The sequence below is a fragment of the Mytilus trossulus genome, unplaced genomic scaffold (genome assembly GCF_036588685.1).
Source record: "Mytilus trossulus isolate FHL-02 unplaced genomic scaffold, PNRI_Mtr1.1.1.hap1 h1tg000247l__unscaffolded, whole genome shotgun sequence".
Lineage (NCBI taxonomy): Eukaryota > Metazoa > Mollusca > Bivalvia > Mytilida > Mytilidae > Mytilus > Mytilus trossulus.
This window is the reverse complement of record NW_026963318.1, coordinates 481,407-498,495: the sequence shown is the minus strand read 5'-3', so window position 1 is coordinate 498,495 and position 17,089 is coordinate 481,407. Positions and strand designations below refer to the sequence as shown.

At 29.5% G+C, this 17,089-nt stretch overlaps 1 protein-coding gene across 6 annotated transcripts in view; it reads right to left on the bottom strand.

Moving 5' to 3' along the window:
- Positions 1 to 17,089, bottom strand: part of LOC134701645 (myelin regulatory factor-like) — a 95,488-nt gene that overhangs the window by 29,669 nt on the left and 48,730 nt on the right. For 4 of the 6 annotated variants that reach the window (XM_063562779.1, XM_063562780.1, XM_063562781.1 and 1 more), the window contains exons 3-4: positions 14,189 to 14,401; positions 8,740 to 8,825 (exon numbers count right to left, since the gene is read on the bottom strand). In XM_063562779.1, coding sequence (XP_063418849.1) covers positions 8,740 to 8,825; positions 14,189 to 14,401 — 299 coding nt within the window. Of the gene's footprint in view, positions 1 to 8,739; positions 8,826 to 10,956; positions 11,093 to 14,188; positions 14,402 to 16,070; positions 16,311 to 17,089 lie in introns of those variants that run through there. The other 2 variants (XM_063562783.1, XM_063562784.1) reach the window with 2 other exon arrangements.

Genomic DNA, 17,089 nt, shown 5'->3' with positions numbered 1-17,089 from the left:
ATATCCCCAATTTTTTTTTTTTATTTACATGAATATATTGAATTAACCATGTGATTCTTTTATTTTCAACAAAAAATATTCATTTTGAAGAAAATTTTATTTTTGTAGATACTTGATTATGTTGTTTTGACAATATTTGCATATCGGTCTACAGGAAATTATCAATCAACCTATAGGTAATCATCTTTTTTTAACACTTAAATTGATGTGAATAAAATTAATATTCAACAACAACTGAAAAATTCAGTAAAATGAGTACCCCATAGAATGCGTCTTTTAAAATTCTTATCCTGGAAATTAATAGAAAATCAACATTTAAGATGAAAAAAATGTTTGGCCTTCAACTTTCTGAAATATGTTTAAAACATGTTAAATTTATACAAGACCAAGAAATACATTTATATTTTGTATCCCTTCGGCAAATGTTAAGACACATAAACAATCTTTTTTTTAACTGTTTTCACATTTTATCAAAATCATTTTGAATTCTTAACATGCTTGATTAATCCTATATGTACATAAAAAAAAATATAACACAAATCACGCTTGATTAACCCTATACATACATAAAAAATTTAATACAAACATTTTTTTATTGATTGAAATAAATATTGTTGCTATTGTGTCTTTGAAACTTTTTTATTTTTTAAGCTGGGAGTATAAATAAACAATTATCTTATTTCGCTATACACACAAAAAATAACAAACAATTTACCCGTAATATTTAACAACCAATTAACTCAAATCAAATAATGTGTCATACCCTATGGAAAACGGAATGTAAGAATAAAGATATAAATAAAATATAATAATCTAAATCCACCTGGCTGATTCACCTTCAATTAAATTTTCAACAAAAATCTTGAAAACAGAAATAAAAGATTATTGTAACTATTTCGAAAAATACTTCAAAAGTGTCAAAATTACTGTGTTCAATTTCAAAGGAAAACCTGAATAAGATTTATTGTATTTTTAAACTGAAGTGAATGTAATCACGGTAAGTGTTATTTAAAAAAAAATCTAAAAAGTTCTTGACCTATTAATGATTTTATAAAAGTAATGATTTATATGTTTTATATTCCATTTAAGTTTTTTTTTTAATTTCATTTATTGGCCGATAATTCAAAAACATACTGTAAATTATTATAAACTAATCTTCTTAAAAAGCAAAGCTTTTAATTTAAGTGAATTCCATAAAGATAACAATTATTGCTGTACATTAACTTATGGTATTTTATATTTATATATCTTGATTTTTATTTTTGATTTATATATATATATAAAAAAAATTAAAATGTTTTAAATATTTTAAGCGTGTATCATATATACCCATGTAATCTGATACCAATGGCCTTTGTGTTTCTTTACTCCTAGTTCAACAAGAAATTTCTTAACTAGCTGCCAAAAAAAATATGGGACAGCGATATCTTTCATTGATAAATACTAAATCCATTTTAGGCAGTAGTATATAAAATAAATTAAAGCATTTATGCATTTTTAAATACAATATTGCTTTTAAATAACTGCATAAAATTCTTTCTTCATAGTTAACCCTTTTTAAACCTACATCGTTTTCACAAAATAAATATATCATTACTCATATGTAAAACCCTACAGAGCTTCTGTTTTATCGTTATATGTATACCCGACTTGAAATAAATCTATTATGCTTGATGCTTTATGCTATTGATATAAACACATGTTAATTTCATCCTGAAAAGAAGACTCTTGCTAAGGACGAAATTATTTTGTGTATACAAAGGTATACCTTTTTGTATACAAAAAGTAGATAAAAACTTGCATTTTCTTTAGTGTTACATTTAGTCAATTAAAGTTACTGAAAGGACAAATTATAAAAGGGGAGATTATCTATGACATAAGTATATTAAATATCTTATTGCGTATAAAATTCAGAATCTATAAATTCAAATTAAACTTTAAAAAAATAATTTAACCTGAAAATTACTCCAGAAAAATTAATACTGAGCATATAAAATAAAATAACTTATGAGTGTCAAGAAAACAAACTTTATTGCCATATCAATTGAAATTGACTAATCAAAGGTTATATTTCCCATAAATGATAAAAAAACCAAAAATAAATCAATTAATAAAGTTTGTTACATTTATAAGTAATACCTATTTTCAAATCTATATATCTAGGCAACTTAAATGTGTATGGCTATAATATCATTTTAAATTGACTTATCAAAGGAGATATATTTCCTATAAAATGATAAAAACAAGAATTAATCAATTAAAAAAGATTATTTCAATTATAAGTAATACCTTTTTTCAAATCTACATATCTATGCAACTTAAAATATGTGTAATTATCGTGAAAAATTGCATTAAGTATCATACCTGGGTTTTCATACATCTCCATTGTAATGTGTATTGATACATCAACAATTACTGCCGCGACATGTTATAGAAGTTACTTAAATATTAATACTAATCAGTTACGAGCAGTTGATTTTCCCGACTAAATAAAAACTTTTCAATTCCACGGACATTTGATAATTTGCAGAAGCAGAGAAATGTAAACTCTTAATCTTGAAAAGCTTCTGCTGAAAATAATTAATTTTAATGCATTTTTAACATGAGACATTTCAGTTTGTTTACACACAGATTGTTTCTATTTACTGCTTAGCAAATGGACTGTGTCCTGTTTTTCAATTTCAAAAAACACTTAAGGATCATAAAAATTAATAATAACGTAAAATTAAAAAGGTCTATTCCGACAGAAGATACATTAGAACAATTGATAAAATCTGCTATAACCTGAACAGACACATCTGCACAGCAGAAGATAGAAGCCATTGTTTCCTTCAAACAGTCTGTCCTAAGAAATTGATTGAAAAAAATACCTCTAGTTTGACAGACTTTGAGCAAGAGACCAATTACAACTTGATTACAAGGTAAAACTATGAAGCAGAGCCAAAAGAAAGTGGTACTTACCCCAATTCAAGCGCCTGTGTAATAATGCCTTGAATTTTGTCATTTAAATGTCTTTTTGCATTAACAGGTGTGATTAATGTTGACAAAAAATCAACCGAAAATTAAATCCTTTAAAATTTCACAATAAATGGCCATCCATGCATTTTAACCATCTCATAAAAAATTGTAATAAGTGTCATAATAAAATTGATTCACATTACTTAATCTTCACCAAAAATCGGCTAAATTGAATTTATATCATCGAAATCTACATCCGCTATTATCTGCTCATAGCCTGCAACCCCATCTTCCTTAGCTAATATTATAGTGATCGGAAAATATTCTATATCCAAATTTATCATTTGTGAAAGTTTACACTCAAGAAAGCCTTGATGAATTCATTATAAAATGACATATATTGAAAAGGAGAACGTTTAATTACAACTCAATTTGTCTCCAACAGACAGACTAAATAGATGAAAGTTACAGAAAAGCTAAGAGTTCTTTATACGGGAAATGTCTCTTGGAAGTTATAAACTACTTTTATGTACCATTTAGTAAGACTTAGACCTACGATCGTACCTGGCTGTTCCTGGGTGCAATGCCCCGAGGTTAACTAGATTTAATCGTTTTTTCAGATATGTAAAGTGTTTCTTACACCTTTTAAAAGACAAACAAAAGTAAATCTTTACTCTAGTGACAAGTTTGTTAAAAAGTTAAATATATTCAATAATTCATCACATGCTTGCAAAAATCTAAATATACATCTGCAATACCATAAACTTTGGGCTGATAATATTAAACGATTGTCCCTGTACCAGAAATGTCCGTTTACTACCTGTTACTATTGAAGGTTTAATAATGCCTTAATTAACAGTTTATTTACACTTGTAGGAGGCAGTAAGGTTGTATGAAGTACGGATATCACTCCGACATCCAGGACAAATATAATCTTTATTTTTCTAGAAGTTGACGACATCCCCAAATACATCCAAAATGGTACAAATATTCTAACTTTCCATCATGAGTTGTCACTTAATTCTTGTAATTCGACTAAAACACATGTAACACTAAAAGGAATCTATTTAATTCAGATGGGAAGTTTACGTTTTTTAGGTAAGAAAAAAATCAATGTGTAAGAATCTTCTTTTGAATTGCATTTAATCTGATCCATTTGCTAGCCATACATTTTATTCATTATGTTTTAAAAGAAATATAAGGCGTTGTCCCGTAAATAGAAAATCAAACACAAACGAATATTCTTAGTACAAATGTATAACAACAAAAAAAAACATTTTTAAGTCAATCAAAATTAATTAAATCATAATTTATAGCTGTCAAGTGCTTTCATATGACAAGGAATATTCAGTCAAGTTTATAATCTTAATAATTCTATGTTTGTATGAACTTATAAAACATATATCATTTCAGTATAGGATTTATATTCTATTCATGAGGACATATTAGCTGATCATTCTGCAGCATTTCTTGATTAATTGGTGATTGCTTTAACGCCACATCAGTACAAAAAGGCTATATCGCGGCAAGTTAACATTTCTTAACTCCGCATCACAAAAGTTTTAATAATTATTATCCTATGTTTTATAACTTTTAAACTGACTTTTAATTAAAAAAAATCTTCAAACTTTCTCTGTTTTAGTTTTATTGAGACAATCCAGAAGTTATAAAACTCCTTCAAAAAAATTACTTTAGATTAACATGATCAAATATGGCCACAATTGAAGTGGTGACCCTACGAAAGGAGTACTATTATAGATTATATCTTTTTTTTGTGTGTGTTTTTTTTTAAACCTAATAACTTAATAAACAAAAGTCTTTCTGGCCATGAACCAATATTCAGTATGAAGTCATTAGCGTTTAAATTATGACATTTTCAAAGATCAAGATACCTAACTTGTTTTGCAATGAACACATCTGCCATGAAAATCTTTGTCATTTTTGCTAATTCTATTTTTACTTTTGGCAATACTACATTTTAATATCGTTGAGTTATAATCTTGATCTATAAAAGTTCCAAATTATTATTTTACAACAGGACAACTGCATAAAAGATTTTATAATTCATAGAATATATCTATCATGTCTTAAATCTAAATAACAAAATTTTGACAAAGGAATTATAAGGCTTTATCTATAAATAAAACATCTTAACTCTGATTTTTTCAAGTCTTTCGGAATTTCACTGCATCTCACCACTTTAAAGTTATCTTCAAAACAATACTGTTAGTACCTTGACGTGGAATTCTTCAGCTAACAGTACCAACCTAAATCAATTATGTCTCCGCTATAACAAAATCTTTATTGCAAAGATATCATGTCTTAAACAGAATATTTATTAATTTTCATTTTTAAGATAGAATGTTGTTAATTGATTTCAATCATGATGCTCAAAGGTCAAGCGAATAAATATTCCAAAAATAATTGAAATCCTTGACCATGACTGACTATAAGCAGAATAATTGACCACTTATAGGGTAGTAAAACCAAACAAAGTGACTTAAAGACTTAAAACCGGACATCCACATGTCCTGATAAAATGTACAGCTGATCTATATCTATTTCTCAACCATCTGTCTACTTTTAAATTTTCTTTGCCTTTAGCACTAAAATTCCTTTACAGGCACAATTTTTATATTTTCATCTATTTGTGTTCAATGACTGCTTAGTATTTCAAAGTACATTTTTTACAGATTGAAAATTTTCCATTTTTTATTTTCTCCACATAGTGAAGTAAACAGTTTATCGTAGCTCTAAATTTCCTTTTGACAAAATTTTTTGGAGAAATGGACCTCACCTTATTAAGTTTATAAATACAACTTGTTCAATAATAATTTGTCAGCCCTAATGATAGTTTTTTTCAAATTTTCAAACATTTATCCCAAGTATGGAAAGTAAAAGAACAGTATTGATCCAAGTGAAAGGAAGGCTATCAAATCAAAAGAATATAGACAAATTTCTCCTATTGTTAATATCCCTAACCTTAGTAGTGATAATTATTTGGTTCCTTCTCAAGTAGTGTACACATTTCAGCTGTTTCCAGGTGGACATTGTTTGCAGTGACATCACAGATTTCAAAGAACATAAACAATTTCTAACAGCAATATATTCACACCCATTTTTTGTAAGGAAAAGTTATTTATAAACTGTCATTCACTCAATACAGAAGCTTCTTCCAGATATTTACAAATATCTGTCACTTAAATGAATAAAAACAACAGATCAAGTTGGTTGGATTCAAAAGTTTTGTTAATCAATAATACCTGCCCTGACCCCTCCCCAAGAACATATATTTAGAACTGCAACTTTAGAACAAGCCCTTTGACTTGTGCTCTTTAGTAGCATTATCTCCAAACTGGTGCAGGTAGCTGTTTAATCCCATGAATTCTGACAGATAAAATGCTATCCTATTAATCATAAATCAGTATAGGTCTATAGATAAATCAGAGTTTCTGCACTGTGTATTCATGTTAATATTTTATGAAATAACTCTTGGTGAATGTGATGGATATAGTTGATTAGAATCATATCAGGTCAATTGTACAAATTACAAAATTTTATTCTTGAATATTGATTGTTGTAAAGTCTGAAGCTAGGTGTTCAACACCCAAGCAGTACTTATCAGTGGCGGATCCAGGGGGGGGGTTCCGGGGTTGGAACCCCCCTTTTTTTATTAGCCGATCAATGCATTTGAATGGGGACATATAGTTGGACCCCCCTTTGTCCTGGGTTGGGACCCCCCCACCCCCCTTTTAAAATGGCTGGATCCGCCACTGCTTATGGGGTCAATCTTTGACTGCCTCAGGAAATATGTGGATAGTAGCTTTGGATGGATTTGAACATTTAGAGAAACCATTTGACCAAATAAGTCTATTCTTTACAAATTATGCTAGGATCGATATAGGAAGATGTGGTATGAGTTTGTTTGGTGCTAGAAGTATGGCACTCTCTACTTGAGGGATATGAACAGGGAACAATTTTTAACTGCCACAGGAAAAGTATGGAGAGTTACTTTGGTAGGATTGGAGCATGTAAAGATCATGTGGATTTGACCATATAAGTCAGTTCTTTACAAATGATGCTAGGAGTGTTTTCATGTGCTAGGAATATATGTCACTCTCTGAACAACCATGGAATTTCTAAAAGGGGGAGGGGGATTGTTTATTGAAAAATTATTCATTTACAATATCAATTAATTAAATTAGTAGATGAAATAATCCCTGATATACCTACTACATCTAGGTTCTCAAGTATTCCAATGTTACTCTGTTTCTGACAAATACAATATTTTGACTGATGGCTTTGTCATGTTTCAAAGTTATTATCTTAGCCAATGAAAACTTTGGTTTTGAAATATTATTTCAGTTCTTATATTAAAGAGTCAATATTCATATATTATTAAGGTGATGGTGATCCCTGGGAACAGATTTCAGTGGGTTAGAGTCAACTGACTTATCGATACAACTTTTGTAATAAATATGTACATAGTCTGTAACAATAGACTGGCTTGCTACAGAGTATGAAGTTTCAGAACATTATTTTCTGGATTTTCCTATAGTTTGAATCTTGTGGATTGAATATCAAAGAATATCACATTTTAGCTCTGTACCATGTAGTAACAGGTATTACGATCTAGTAATAGGCAGGTATGGGTTTAGACTTTACCCATTGACTTGGATTTTATATGTAACAGGTCAGTGTTACAAAGTATGGACCAAAGCAAGTTGTCATGGGGTCCTTTGAGCTATTTCTAGCTGGAAAACTGTTTCTGACACCCCCCCCCCCCCCCTTTCCTAAAAAAAACCCCCTAAAAATTAGAACCCAACAATCCAAAAACATTTTTAATTTTGTAATTAAGTCAGCTTAGAGCATTTTGTGGGGTTGAAATTGCATGAAATGCAAACCAAAACCCTTTTATCACAGGCTTCAGTATTATTTCCTGGTCTCATCACTGCCAATGTGAGCACAAACAAAAGAGTACAATGAATAGATCATTCTTTAGTATCTATCCATGTCTCTGTCAATCATTGTATCAATGTTTTACACTTCAAGTTACAAAATAAGGTGTATGAGTATACCCATAATTGCATTGGATGTGCATAGTGTATGAATCTATCTGTTAAAAAAGCCCAACTACATGTACAATGGAAATAACCCCAATTGAAAGTATTGCCTTCCCATTGATACAATGCTATTCTAAGTTCACATTGAAAAATAAAAGCATTTATTATCAGTCAGTGCTTACAAGCAATCTGATTTTAAGGGGTAGACAATTTCAAATTCCCTACCCCAAAATACTACTCTTCATTAAATGGATTTTCATAAAAGTCATCTTAAAAATCTTTTATAATCTTGATTTTTTTATAAATTAATTTGTCTTTCAAATAGTAATACATGTACAAAAACTTAATCATTTCTCTTTATAGGATAATGGGGTGGGATGTTACGACACCACTGTCCCAATATCACTCTAAATCTGTTTTCATAAAACTTTTAGACATTATTTATTACATCATAGAACTCACTTACATATTTTGAAACAGAATGATTCTTGGGGTTTCCAAAGATATAAACAAAGACTTTGTGATTTCTTCCTCGTACTCTTATTATGGAAATGTAATGATATTTCAGTCCTGCAGGAATGGACTGCATCCAATCTGGTACCTTACCTTGTGCAGTTACTATTCCTGCTGGATTATGATGTCCATAAGGACTGGTACCTTACCTTGTGTAGTTACTATGTCTGCTGGATTAAGATGTCCATAAGGACTGGTACCTTACCTTGTGTAGTTACTATTCCTGCTGGATTATGATGTCCATCAGGTGGTGAATATGGCTCTGAATCAGGCGGGCTGTCAGGCAGTGTTCTGAAATAAAGAAAATCTCTATGTCAAATATACAGCCAATTCTTAAATCAGTTGAGCAAGTAGTGCTTTGAAATATGATGAAGCGGGGAAAAAAATAAGAAAAGGTTGGAAAAATATATCTACGTAATGAAAATTCTGCCATTTCAAATCTTATTTTCACAATGCATCATATCTTTTAATTAATGATGTCTGTTTTGGACATGGAATTTGTACAATAAATACAGCATTCAGATAGATCAGTTGTCTAATTCAATTTTGATTGCATACATTAGCAAATAACTGATATAAATATTTACTTCAACAAGCAAATCTGATGCACCCATAGCATAAATTTATAAAACGTTTCATTAATTTGAAAAACAAATATTCACACCATGTAAAATAAATCTACAAAAACAGAATTGTTTTCATGGATTCCAAATTTAAAACTATGTTATATCAGGGGAGATAATTGAACAGTAAATTTACATATTTGGGTATGTAGTAAGAATGGTTGACCCCAAGTATTTATTAAATTTAAGAGAGCACATTATAATAGCTTTCTTCTCAATACTAATTTTAAAATTCTATAGATCAATTTTCTTTCTATTAAACAAAAGTGCTTTTACCATATATATACCTTGCAAAATCTGAGAATATTTCAAAACCTCTAACTAAAGAAAATATCCACGACCAAATGCTTTTTATTGTAATTTAAAAATAGCACAGTATAAAACAACAGATTGGCAAAGCATGAAAAAAAATATCTGGTTTTAACCTTAAGCTTTATCTTTCTTAAATTTGCAATAAAAGGGAATTGAAGGTCTAAAACTTACTTTGAATTTAATTCAACACGGATTTTAAATATCCTTTTACTCATTCTAAAATTCAAGCACTCAGCTTTTCAAAGAATTAATCTGATTGTATTTCAAAATTCTTAAAAATCTTTAAAGAATTATTGAAAATCTTTTAAGTTTCTAAAAGAGTTTAGATTCCATGGTGGTGTCAGTTCTTAAGAAGCAGTGCAGTCCCCATAAATTTTAAATTCAATGTAACTGATTCCTCAACATTGACAATCATATCTTATTTCTCATTTTTTACATCTTTTAAATTTGAAAAAAAATATGACTTAGGAGGAAAATATTATTTTGATGTGGATCTCGATTTTTAAATTGGAAAAAAATTAAGACTAGAGCATACTATACCTATCATTTACATCACTTGTACATACAATGGTCAACACAATAAATCAAATATATTTAAACATTTTATCAAATAAATCTGTCCAATCGGAAGAATTTATATTATATCACACAGAAATTACTTTGATGCCACAGAATAAAAACTACCCACCACAAAGCTATTGTTCAGGACTGACGCATCTATCCTAGTATTCATGCAATCTTTAGTTTTCAAACACAACAAATTAGAATTTTATGTAAATTAAATAAATTAATATATATTTTCATTCTACACAACTTCTTCTTGTGAAATAATTCCTATTTTTTCTGTAATTATTATAAACCACGTTGAAATTATGAGAAAACATGTTAATATATGATTAAATTTTTATTTTATCTTCTTTATTTATATTTTTTTGTACTTTAGAAGTTATTATGTAAACACTTTTTGGCTCTCATTATATTTGTTCTGTACAATTTGAAATGAAAATAACTTCCCCTTTGAAATTTGAAAAAAAAATTGTACTTTTAATAAATATATGCAAGCACTTTTAATTAATTCAAAATATGCAATCTTTTATGTAACATGTACTTTTTGACAAATTATTTTGTAAAATAATGTACATAAATGTTTATATTTTTTTTGGTCAATTTCATTAAAACCTCTGATAATTTTGTGATAAACACCTTGAAAATATGTATAAACAAATATTATTCTTTTCCGTGTAATTTTTTTTCTACTAAACATTGTAATTATCTGCAACTCTAGAGATTTGTAACTTTTTAGAAAAACAAGCAATGCATGAAAAAAAAAAAATGTGTTCCAACTAGTTTTTTCAAAACCTTGTAAAATCCCAAATTGCACTATTTAACTGCCGAAAATACATTTCTGTGATAAATAGCATTGGTATCTAAAGTCAAAGTGACACTCGCATAATAATTGATCAAAATGAAAAAAAAAATAATCTTACTGTGCTGGGCGGTAACACCAGGCATAGAGACCCCATTGTTCCCTGTCACCGTTAAAAGAACAATCCGTACCAGTGGGGAACATCTAATTTTGTAAACTATACCCTGGACTTATTGTTACGGTATAGCTGGCTGGAAATGTCTCATATATCACACTTGTTTAACATTCAAATCGAGACAATATTTATGCTTGTTATTTAAATACTTTAAAACCTATATATATAAAATTACACAATATTACTTTTTCTTTCGAACATTAATATTATCATTTAAGATTTTTCACGATTGTCTAAATGTGTGAAAATTTGTTCGCTCTGATTGCACATGAGTACAACATGAATAATTTATTAATTACCCAATTTAACAACTGTCTGAACAAATATTAAACAAACCACGATGGAGGTGTGGTTAATATCAACATCAATCAACACGGAATAAAACATGAATAAACATTACTTTGAAAACATTAAGTATTAAAAAACAACATTTACAACTCAAAAAGTCAACTTGCTTTACCTTGTTGGTGCTAAACCAGAAAATAAATTCTTAAATATATCCCAGTCCATTTTTTTTTTTTTTTTACCCCTCTAATTATCCCGACAGTCACATGGTATAAAAAATCACGTAGGTTGTACAATAATCTTTACAAAAAATCTGTATGGGTTTATTTAATGCTACAACAAAGAACAATTCCGACATTGACACGTTCTTGAAACTGAACCTTGATTGTATGGGGGACAGTTAGTTTTTGTAGCTTAACAAATAAATACTATAAATCATCACTTAAAAACAATCTATTTGTTATTTGTAGACTTTTGAATGAATGTTTTAATAATATTAAAAAGCAAATATTTGCAGAAAATTTATAAATAATGAAACAGTAAATTGAATGCCGAAACTATTGTAAACCCCCAATTTTTTTACGACGAATATTTCTTCCGCAATCGAAATTCCTCGTGTGTTACGAAATATGAGTAAGTACAGCTCTTGATTGATAAAATGATGAATTTTCTATAACTCTATTTTATGAAAACTTTCTATATGAAGATATTGTTTCCAGTAATTTTATTATCCGGCCAAATTTGGCAGTCAACCATTTTTTCTCTATTAATAGCCATAGCGACGTAATGTAGACGCCTGTATGTTTTTTGTGTTGGATACATACAATACGCCGCCATTTTGATTTTTGTTAATTGTTTCGTCATAAATCAGACCAATGGATTTCTTGTTTAAATTGTTTCACATTTGTAATGTTGGACCTTTTATAGCTGACTATACAGTATGGGTTTTGCTGATCCTTGATGGTCATATGGTGACCTATAGTTCTTACATTTGTGTTGCTGATCCATGATGGCCGTATGATGACCGTATGATGACCTATAGCTACTTACATCCGTGTCATTTTGATTCTGGTGGAGCAATTTTAAACTCATTTGCAATCTTTTCACATCTCATAATATATAATATAATTCCAAGCCAAAGATTGCATTTGTGACAAACAGCAAAGACTGGTCAGCTAAGAGTCAGAATAAGGAGTAAGAATTTCTTGGTACTGCTTTAAAGATTCTTAACAGAATTACTAAACTGACAGACTAATGATCTTGTGAACATCTGAAGACTTTACTTGATAAGTTTAAAACTAATTATGATTTTCAAAATTAAGGGATGAAATACGTAATTGTAAACATTTTTTCTTATTTTGTGTTTTGCTTTTAAATCTGCAAAGGGGGGAGGGGTGGTTGTGTATACATCAAACTAATTAAAACCCTGTATACTTTTGCCTGTACATAGTGAATCAACCATGTGTTGTGTTGCAAATGGTTTCAGTATTGGTGGTTGTCAAATATGGACTGTTGTACTGTACTGTACAATTATTTTTGACTTACATAACTTTATCTATCTATTTTTAAAAGCATGGTATACAAATAAAGACTATCAACAGAGTACTTCCTTCTTGGTCCATGTAACATTTGTAGGGTTACAGAATCATCATGGTATGTAAATAAACTCATCATAAATACCAGGATTAAATTTTGTGTTTACGCCAGACACACGTTTTTTTACAAAAGCACTCCAATCCAAAAAAGTTAAAAAAGGCCAAATAAAGTCCAAAGTTGAAGAGCATTGAGAACAAAAATTCCTTAAAGTTTTGCCAAATACAGCTAAGGTTATATGTGATAATTTACAAGGGAGGCCTAATGTGTGATATTTTATCATCTTGACATATCATCAAATTTACACATGATCGAGTAAGATAACAAATGTCAGAAGTGGAGTTGGATTAAATAACTCTTCCATGGCAGTTGAGTCTCCCCACTTTTATAAGTAGGGTTCATGTAACTGCAGCTTAAACTGTTTGAAATTTGTTAGGAGTAGTCAGTTCTTTTTAGAATATATTTAATAATTTCAATATCAATTTTTTTTACACTTCAACACACATATCTTGTCTTTCTAATTCCAGATTGCTCTGATGTCCAACGACCTGTTTTTGAGGAAGAACAATCATGTTGAAATTTATTTTTTATTTCTTGTTTGATGCTGATTAAGTACTACACAAATTCTTAAAGACATTCGATTCACAGTGATCTAATAATATAACATATTTTCCTTTACAGGTCTACTTTGAAGAATAGAAATGAAGTGTAAGATTCGCATCTTTCGAAGTAATAAAAGATTTTATAATCACAACTTTTTACTGTAAAGTTGCTTATTTTCATGGCATTTATATTTTTCCTTTTCTTAAGGGACAAACATGTTCATATAAAATTTTATTTCAAGTCCCCTGATTCTGATTTTAATTTATGTAAGAGCATATTTCCTCAGTCTGTCTTTAATCATGAAAATAGTGAAAATAAACTCCTTGTGTAAATTTAGTAATTCACAGTTAAGTTGTTGGCACGGTCACTTGAAAATGACTGAAATTGTCAGCCTGGTATACACTAAGTAACTGGGATGCTAATGCTAAAGTTGAATTTTGAATATGCTAGTTCACAAGGTGACAGACATATATTTCAAGGCATTCCAAACGAGAGAAAGCTACAGTGATTCAATATATATATAACAGAAACTAATTTTTGAGAAGAACATACACACAGACAAGAGTAACACTTCAAATGCCTTCTCTGCCATAGCTGGGCAATTTAATCAGTTTCAGAAAAATTATCATCTATTTAACTCATTCATAATATATTTTTAATAACAAAAAACATTCCAAAGGTACAATATAATACATACGGATGCATTGCAGGGTTGTCATAGCAATGATTTTGTCCATTTAGAATGGCTTGTGTTCTCAGGTGATTGTAGTTAGACGTAGGTACCGGTACATGTGGAGGTGATGATGTACTTGATGGCAGGTTTATGTTGTTGACATGGTGATGGTGGTTCTGAGATGACTGTAATGGCCGACTATAGGCTATGGCGGGTATCGTCTCTTCAGGCAGGCATCTACAAAATATGAAGACACCACAATTTTATTTGGGCTAAATGTTGCTGACTTTTTATGTGACCCAGATGTAAACATGAAAACAGGTTTGAAACTATCCACTTTAATTTTCATCCCAAAGATTCATGAATGAACCAAAAAGTAATGTTCATGCAAGAATTCCATCAAACTGATACAAAAGTTTGGATGTATTTAAAACTGTAAACCAACTAATTTTCATGGAAACTTTCACATTTAGGCATTGTCAGCCAATTTCACTGCGATTTATTTTTGCAGTTCACTCATTTTTTTGGTGTAATTACAGGATAGCAGACACAAGAACTATATATTTGAAAAGAATAATTTTCATGTTATTTTTCTACTCGTGAAGATGGAATTCGACAAATATTTTTAATGTTGCTGTTTCTTTCAATGTACTCACTACTACATGTATCTAACTTCAAAATTACTAGTTAAACTTTAAAGAAATTGATACTATAGAAAACATCTAGAAGTTCCTTCAATAATTTAAGTCAAAATGTAGAGTCTAGTCTACTAGCAAGCTTTTCAGTTGAATCCATTCTTAGTTTGTTTTCCTTCCTACTTATTATCATAGGAAGGATGTTTCCTTCTAAATAAACATAGGAAGGAAGTTTATCTTTGCAGGAGCTACAAGTTGCACTGACAAAAGCAGGTTTAAGGTCAGAAAGACATCTGGACTTTCATTTGTTTCTTTACTAAATGTAACAGCCATTGAATCCGATGAAAGAATTGAAAGTTATTTTAAACTTTGATAAAAATAAATGTTGAATGTGTCCCTTCATGCCCAGGATCCCGCTTGCATATTATATAAAGTTATTAAGGGAGATAACTGAATAAAAGTAAAGTGATGCTAGTAAAATTTGAACTTTGAGTCTTGTGGTAATAAGTATTGTGTAAAAATTACATAGCATTTGGTTGAGGCAAACTTAAGTTAGAGAAATTAAGGAATTTTTTCCCATTTGTAAAGTAGCAAAACTCTTGATCAGTAAAAGTGAGGCCACCAAAATTTTAAATTGATCTGTTTTTTGTGATAATAAGGGTTGTGCAGAAGTTTCATAACATTTGGTTGAGAAAAACTAAAGTGAGAGAATGGAAGTGCAAATATTTAAGCAAGTTTCCCTTTGTTAAGGGGCATAACTCTAGAACAGTATAAGTCATACATAAAATTGAAATATGGTCTGTGTTTGTGGTAATAAGCATTGTGTATAAGTTTCATGATATTTGGTAGAGACAAACTAAAGTTAGAGAACAGAAATGAAAAATTCAGCAATTTTTCCATTTGTAAAGGGGCATAACTCTAGAATTGTAAAAGTGATACCACCAAAATTCATACTTGATCTGTGTTTTGTGATTATAAGCATTGTGTATGAGTTTAATAACATTTGGTTGAGGCAAACTGAAGTAAGAGAACACAAACCAGTTTTTGGATGTATGAATGGACAAGGTTAAAACTTAATGCCCCCCTCCCGTATGGCAGGGACATAAAAAAAAGTTCAGAATAGAAGACTGTCATACATTGTCATAGGTCAACAATTACTATAAACAAGAAAATATTTACCATCAATTAAAAAATTAACCAAATTACAATGTAATTCAATAAATATATATAAATCAATAAATTCCACACTTTTAATTTCTAATATAAAATACCTGTACATTCTTGTAGTATTGATCATGAGCGGTCCTACATCTCTCACCCATTTATTACTTATAACATCCATTTATAAAATTATCCCAATTAATTCCATTTTCACTTTTTAAATGCAAAATCCTGATATTGAATGGAAATTAAAACAAAATTTATTCAACACACCTTGACATTCTCTGTGTCATGGAGATGCATCAAAATCTAAACAATCTCAGGCAAGAAAAATCAGTTAATTAAACTTCTGATACCTGTAGTTAAAAGTTTATCATCAGATCAAAATTTCGATGAAGCGAGATATTATTTTAGCCAAGGTATACCTATACATATGACAACAATGGACACAACGAGAGTTAAAGGACAAGTTCATTGATATTTTTAGCACATCAATTTACAAACTACCTGGGGGCTAAACTAGTGGTATTGTAACAAGGTTTGTACTGTCGCAGGATGGCACTACGAATACAAAAGCCGTGGTACGTCCTGTCACATGGTAAAACCATATTCTACCTACACATCAGAACTACTCTTTACTTATCTTTCTTTAACATATATACCTGTTCTCAAATCTACAAGTTTTCAATTAGCAATTTAAATTTGAATAGACCCATCATACAGACTTATCTTTACGATTATGATGGAACGATTTTAATAATCTTAAAAGCTTTTTAAGCGTGAAAATTATTTTTAATGGTAGAAAAAAATTACTTCAAATTTTAAACAGATGAATAAATCATCTGTGATGTCTTCATTAGAAGCCATCTTCAAGTATAATTTGTATCCTTTTATCAGATGGAAGTAGCCCTGGGGAAGTCTATATCTATGTCAAAATCTAAAGTCTAATATAAAATTTAAACAATGTTTATTTTACTTACTCAAGCAAAAATAAAAATATTTTTCTTTTTCAATTGTTAAATATAGAAATTGAACAAATAAAACACTATATTATGTCAGTTTTATTTCCTTTTCTCAGTTTTAATGTTACAAAATATATTGCTGAAAGGTATAAGTTGTACTGTAATAG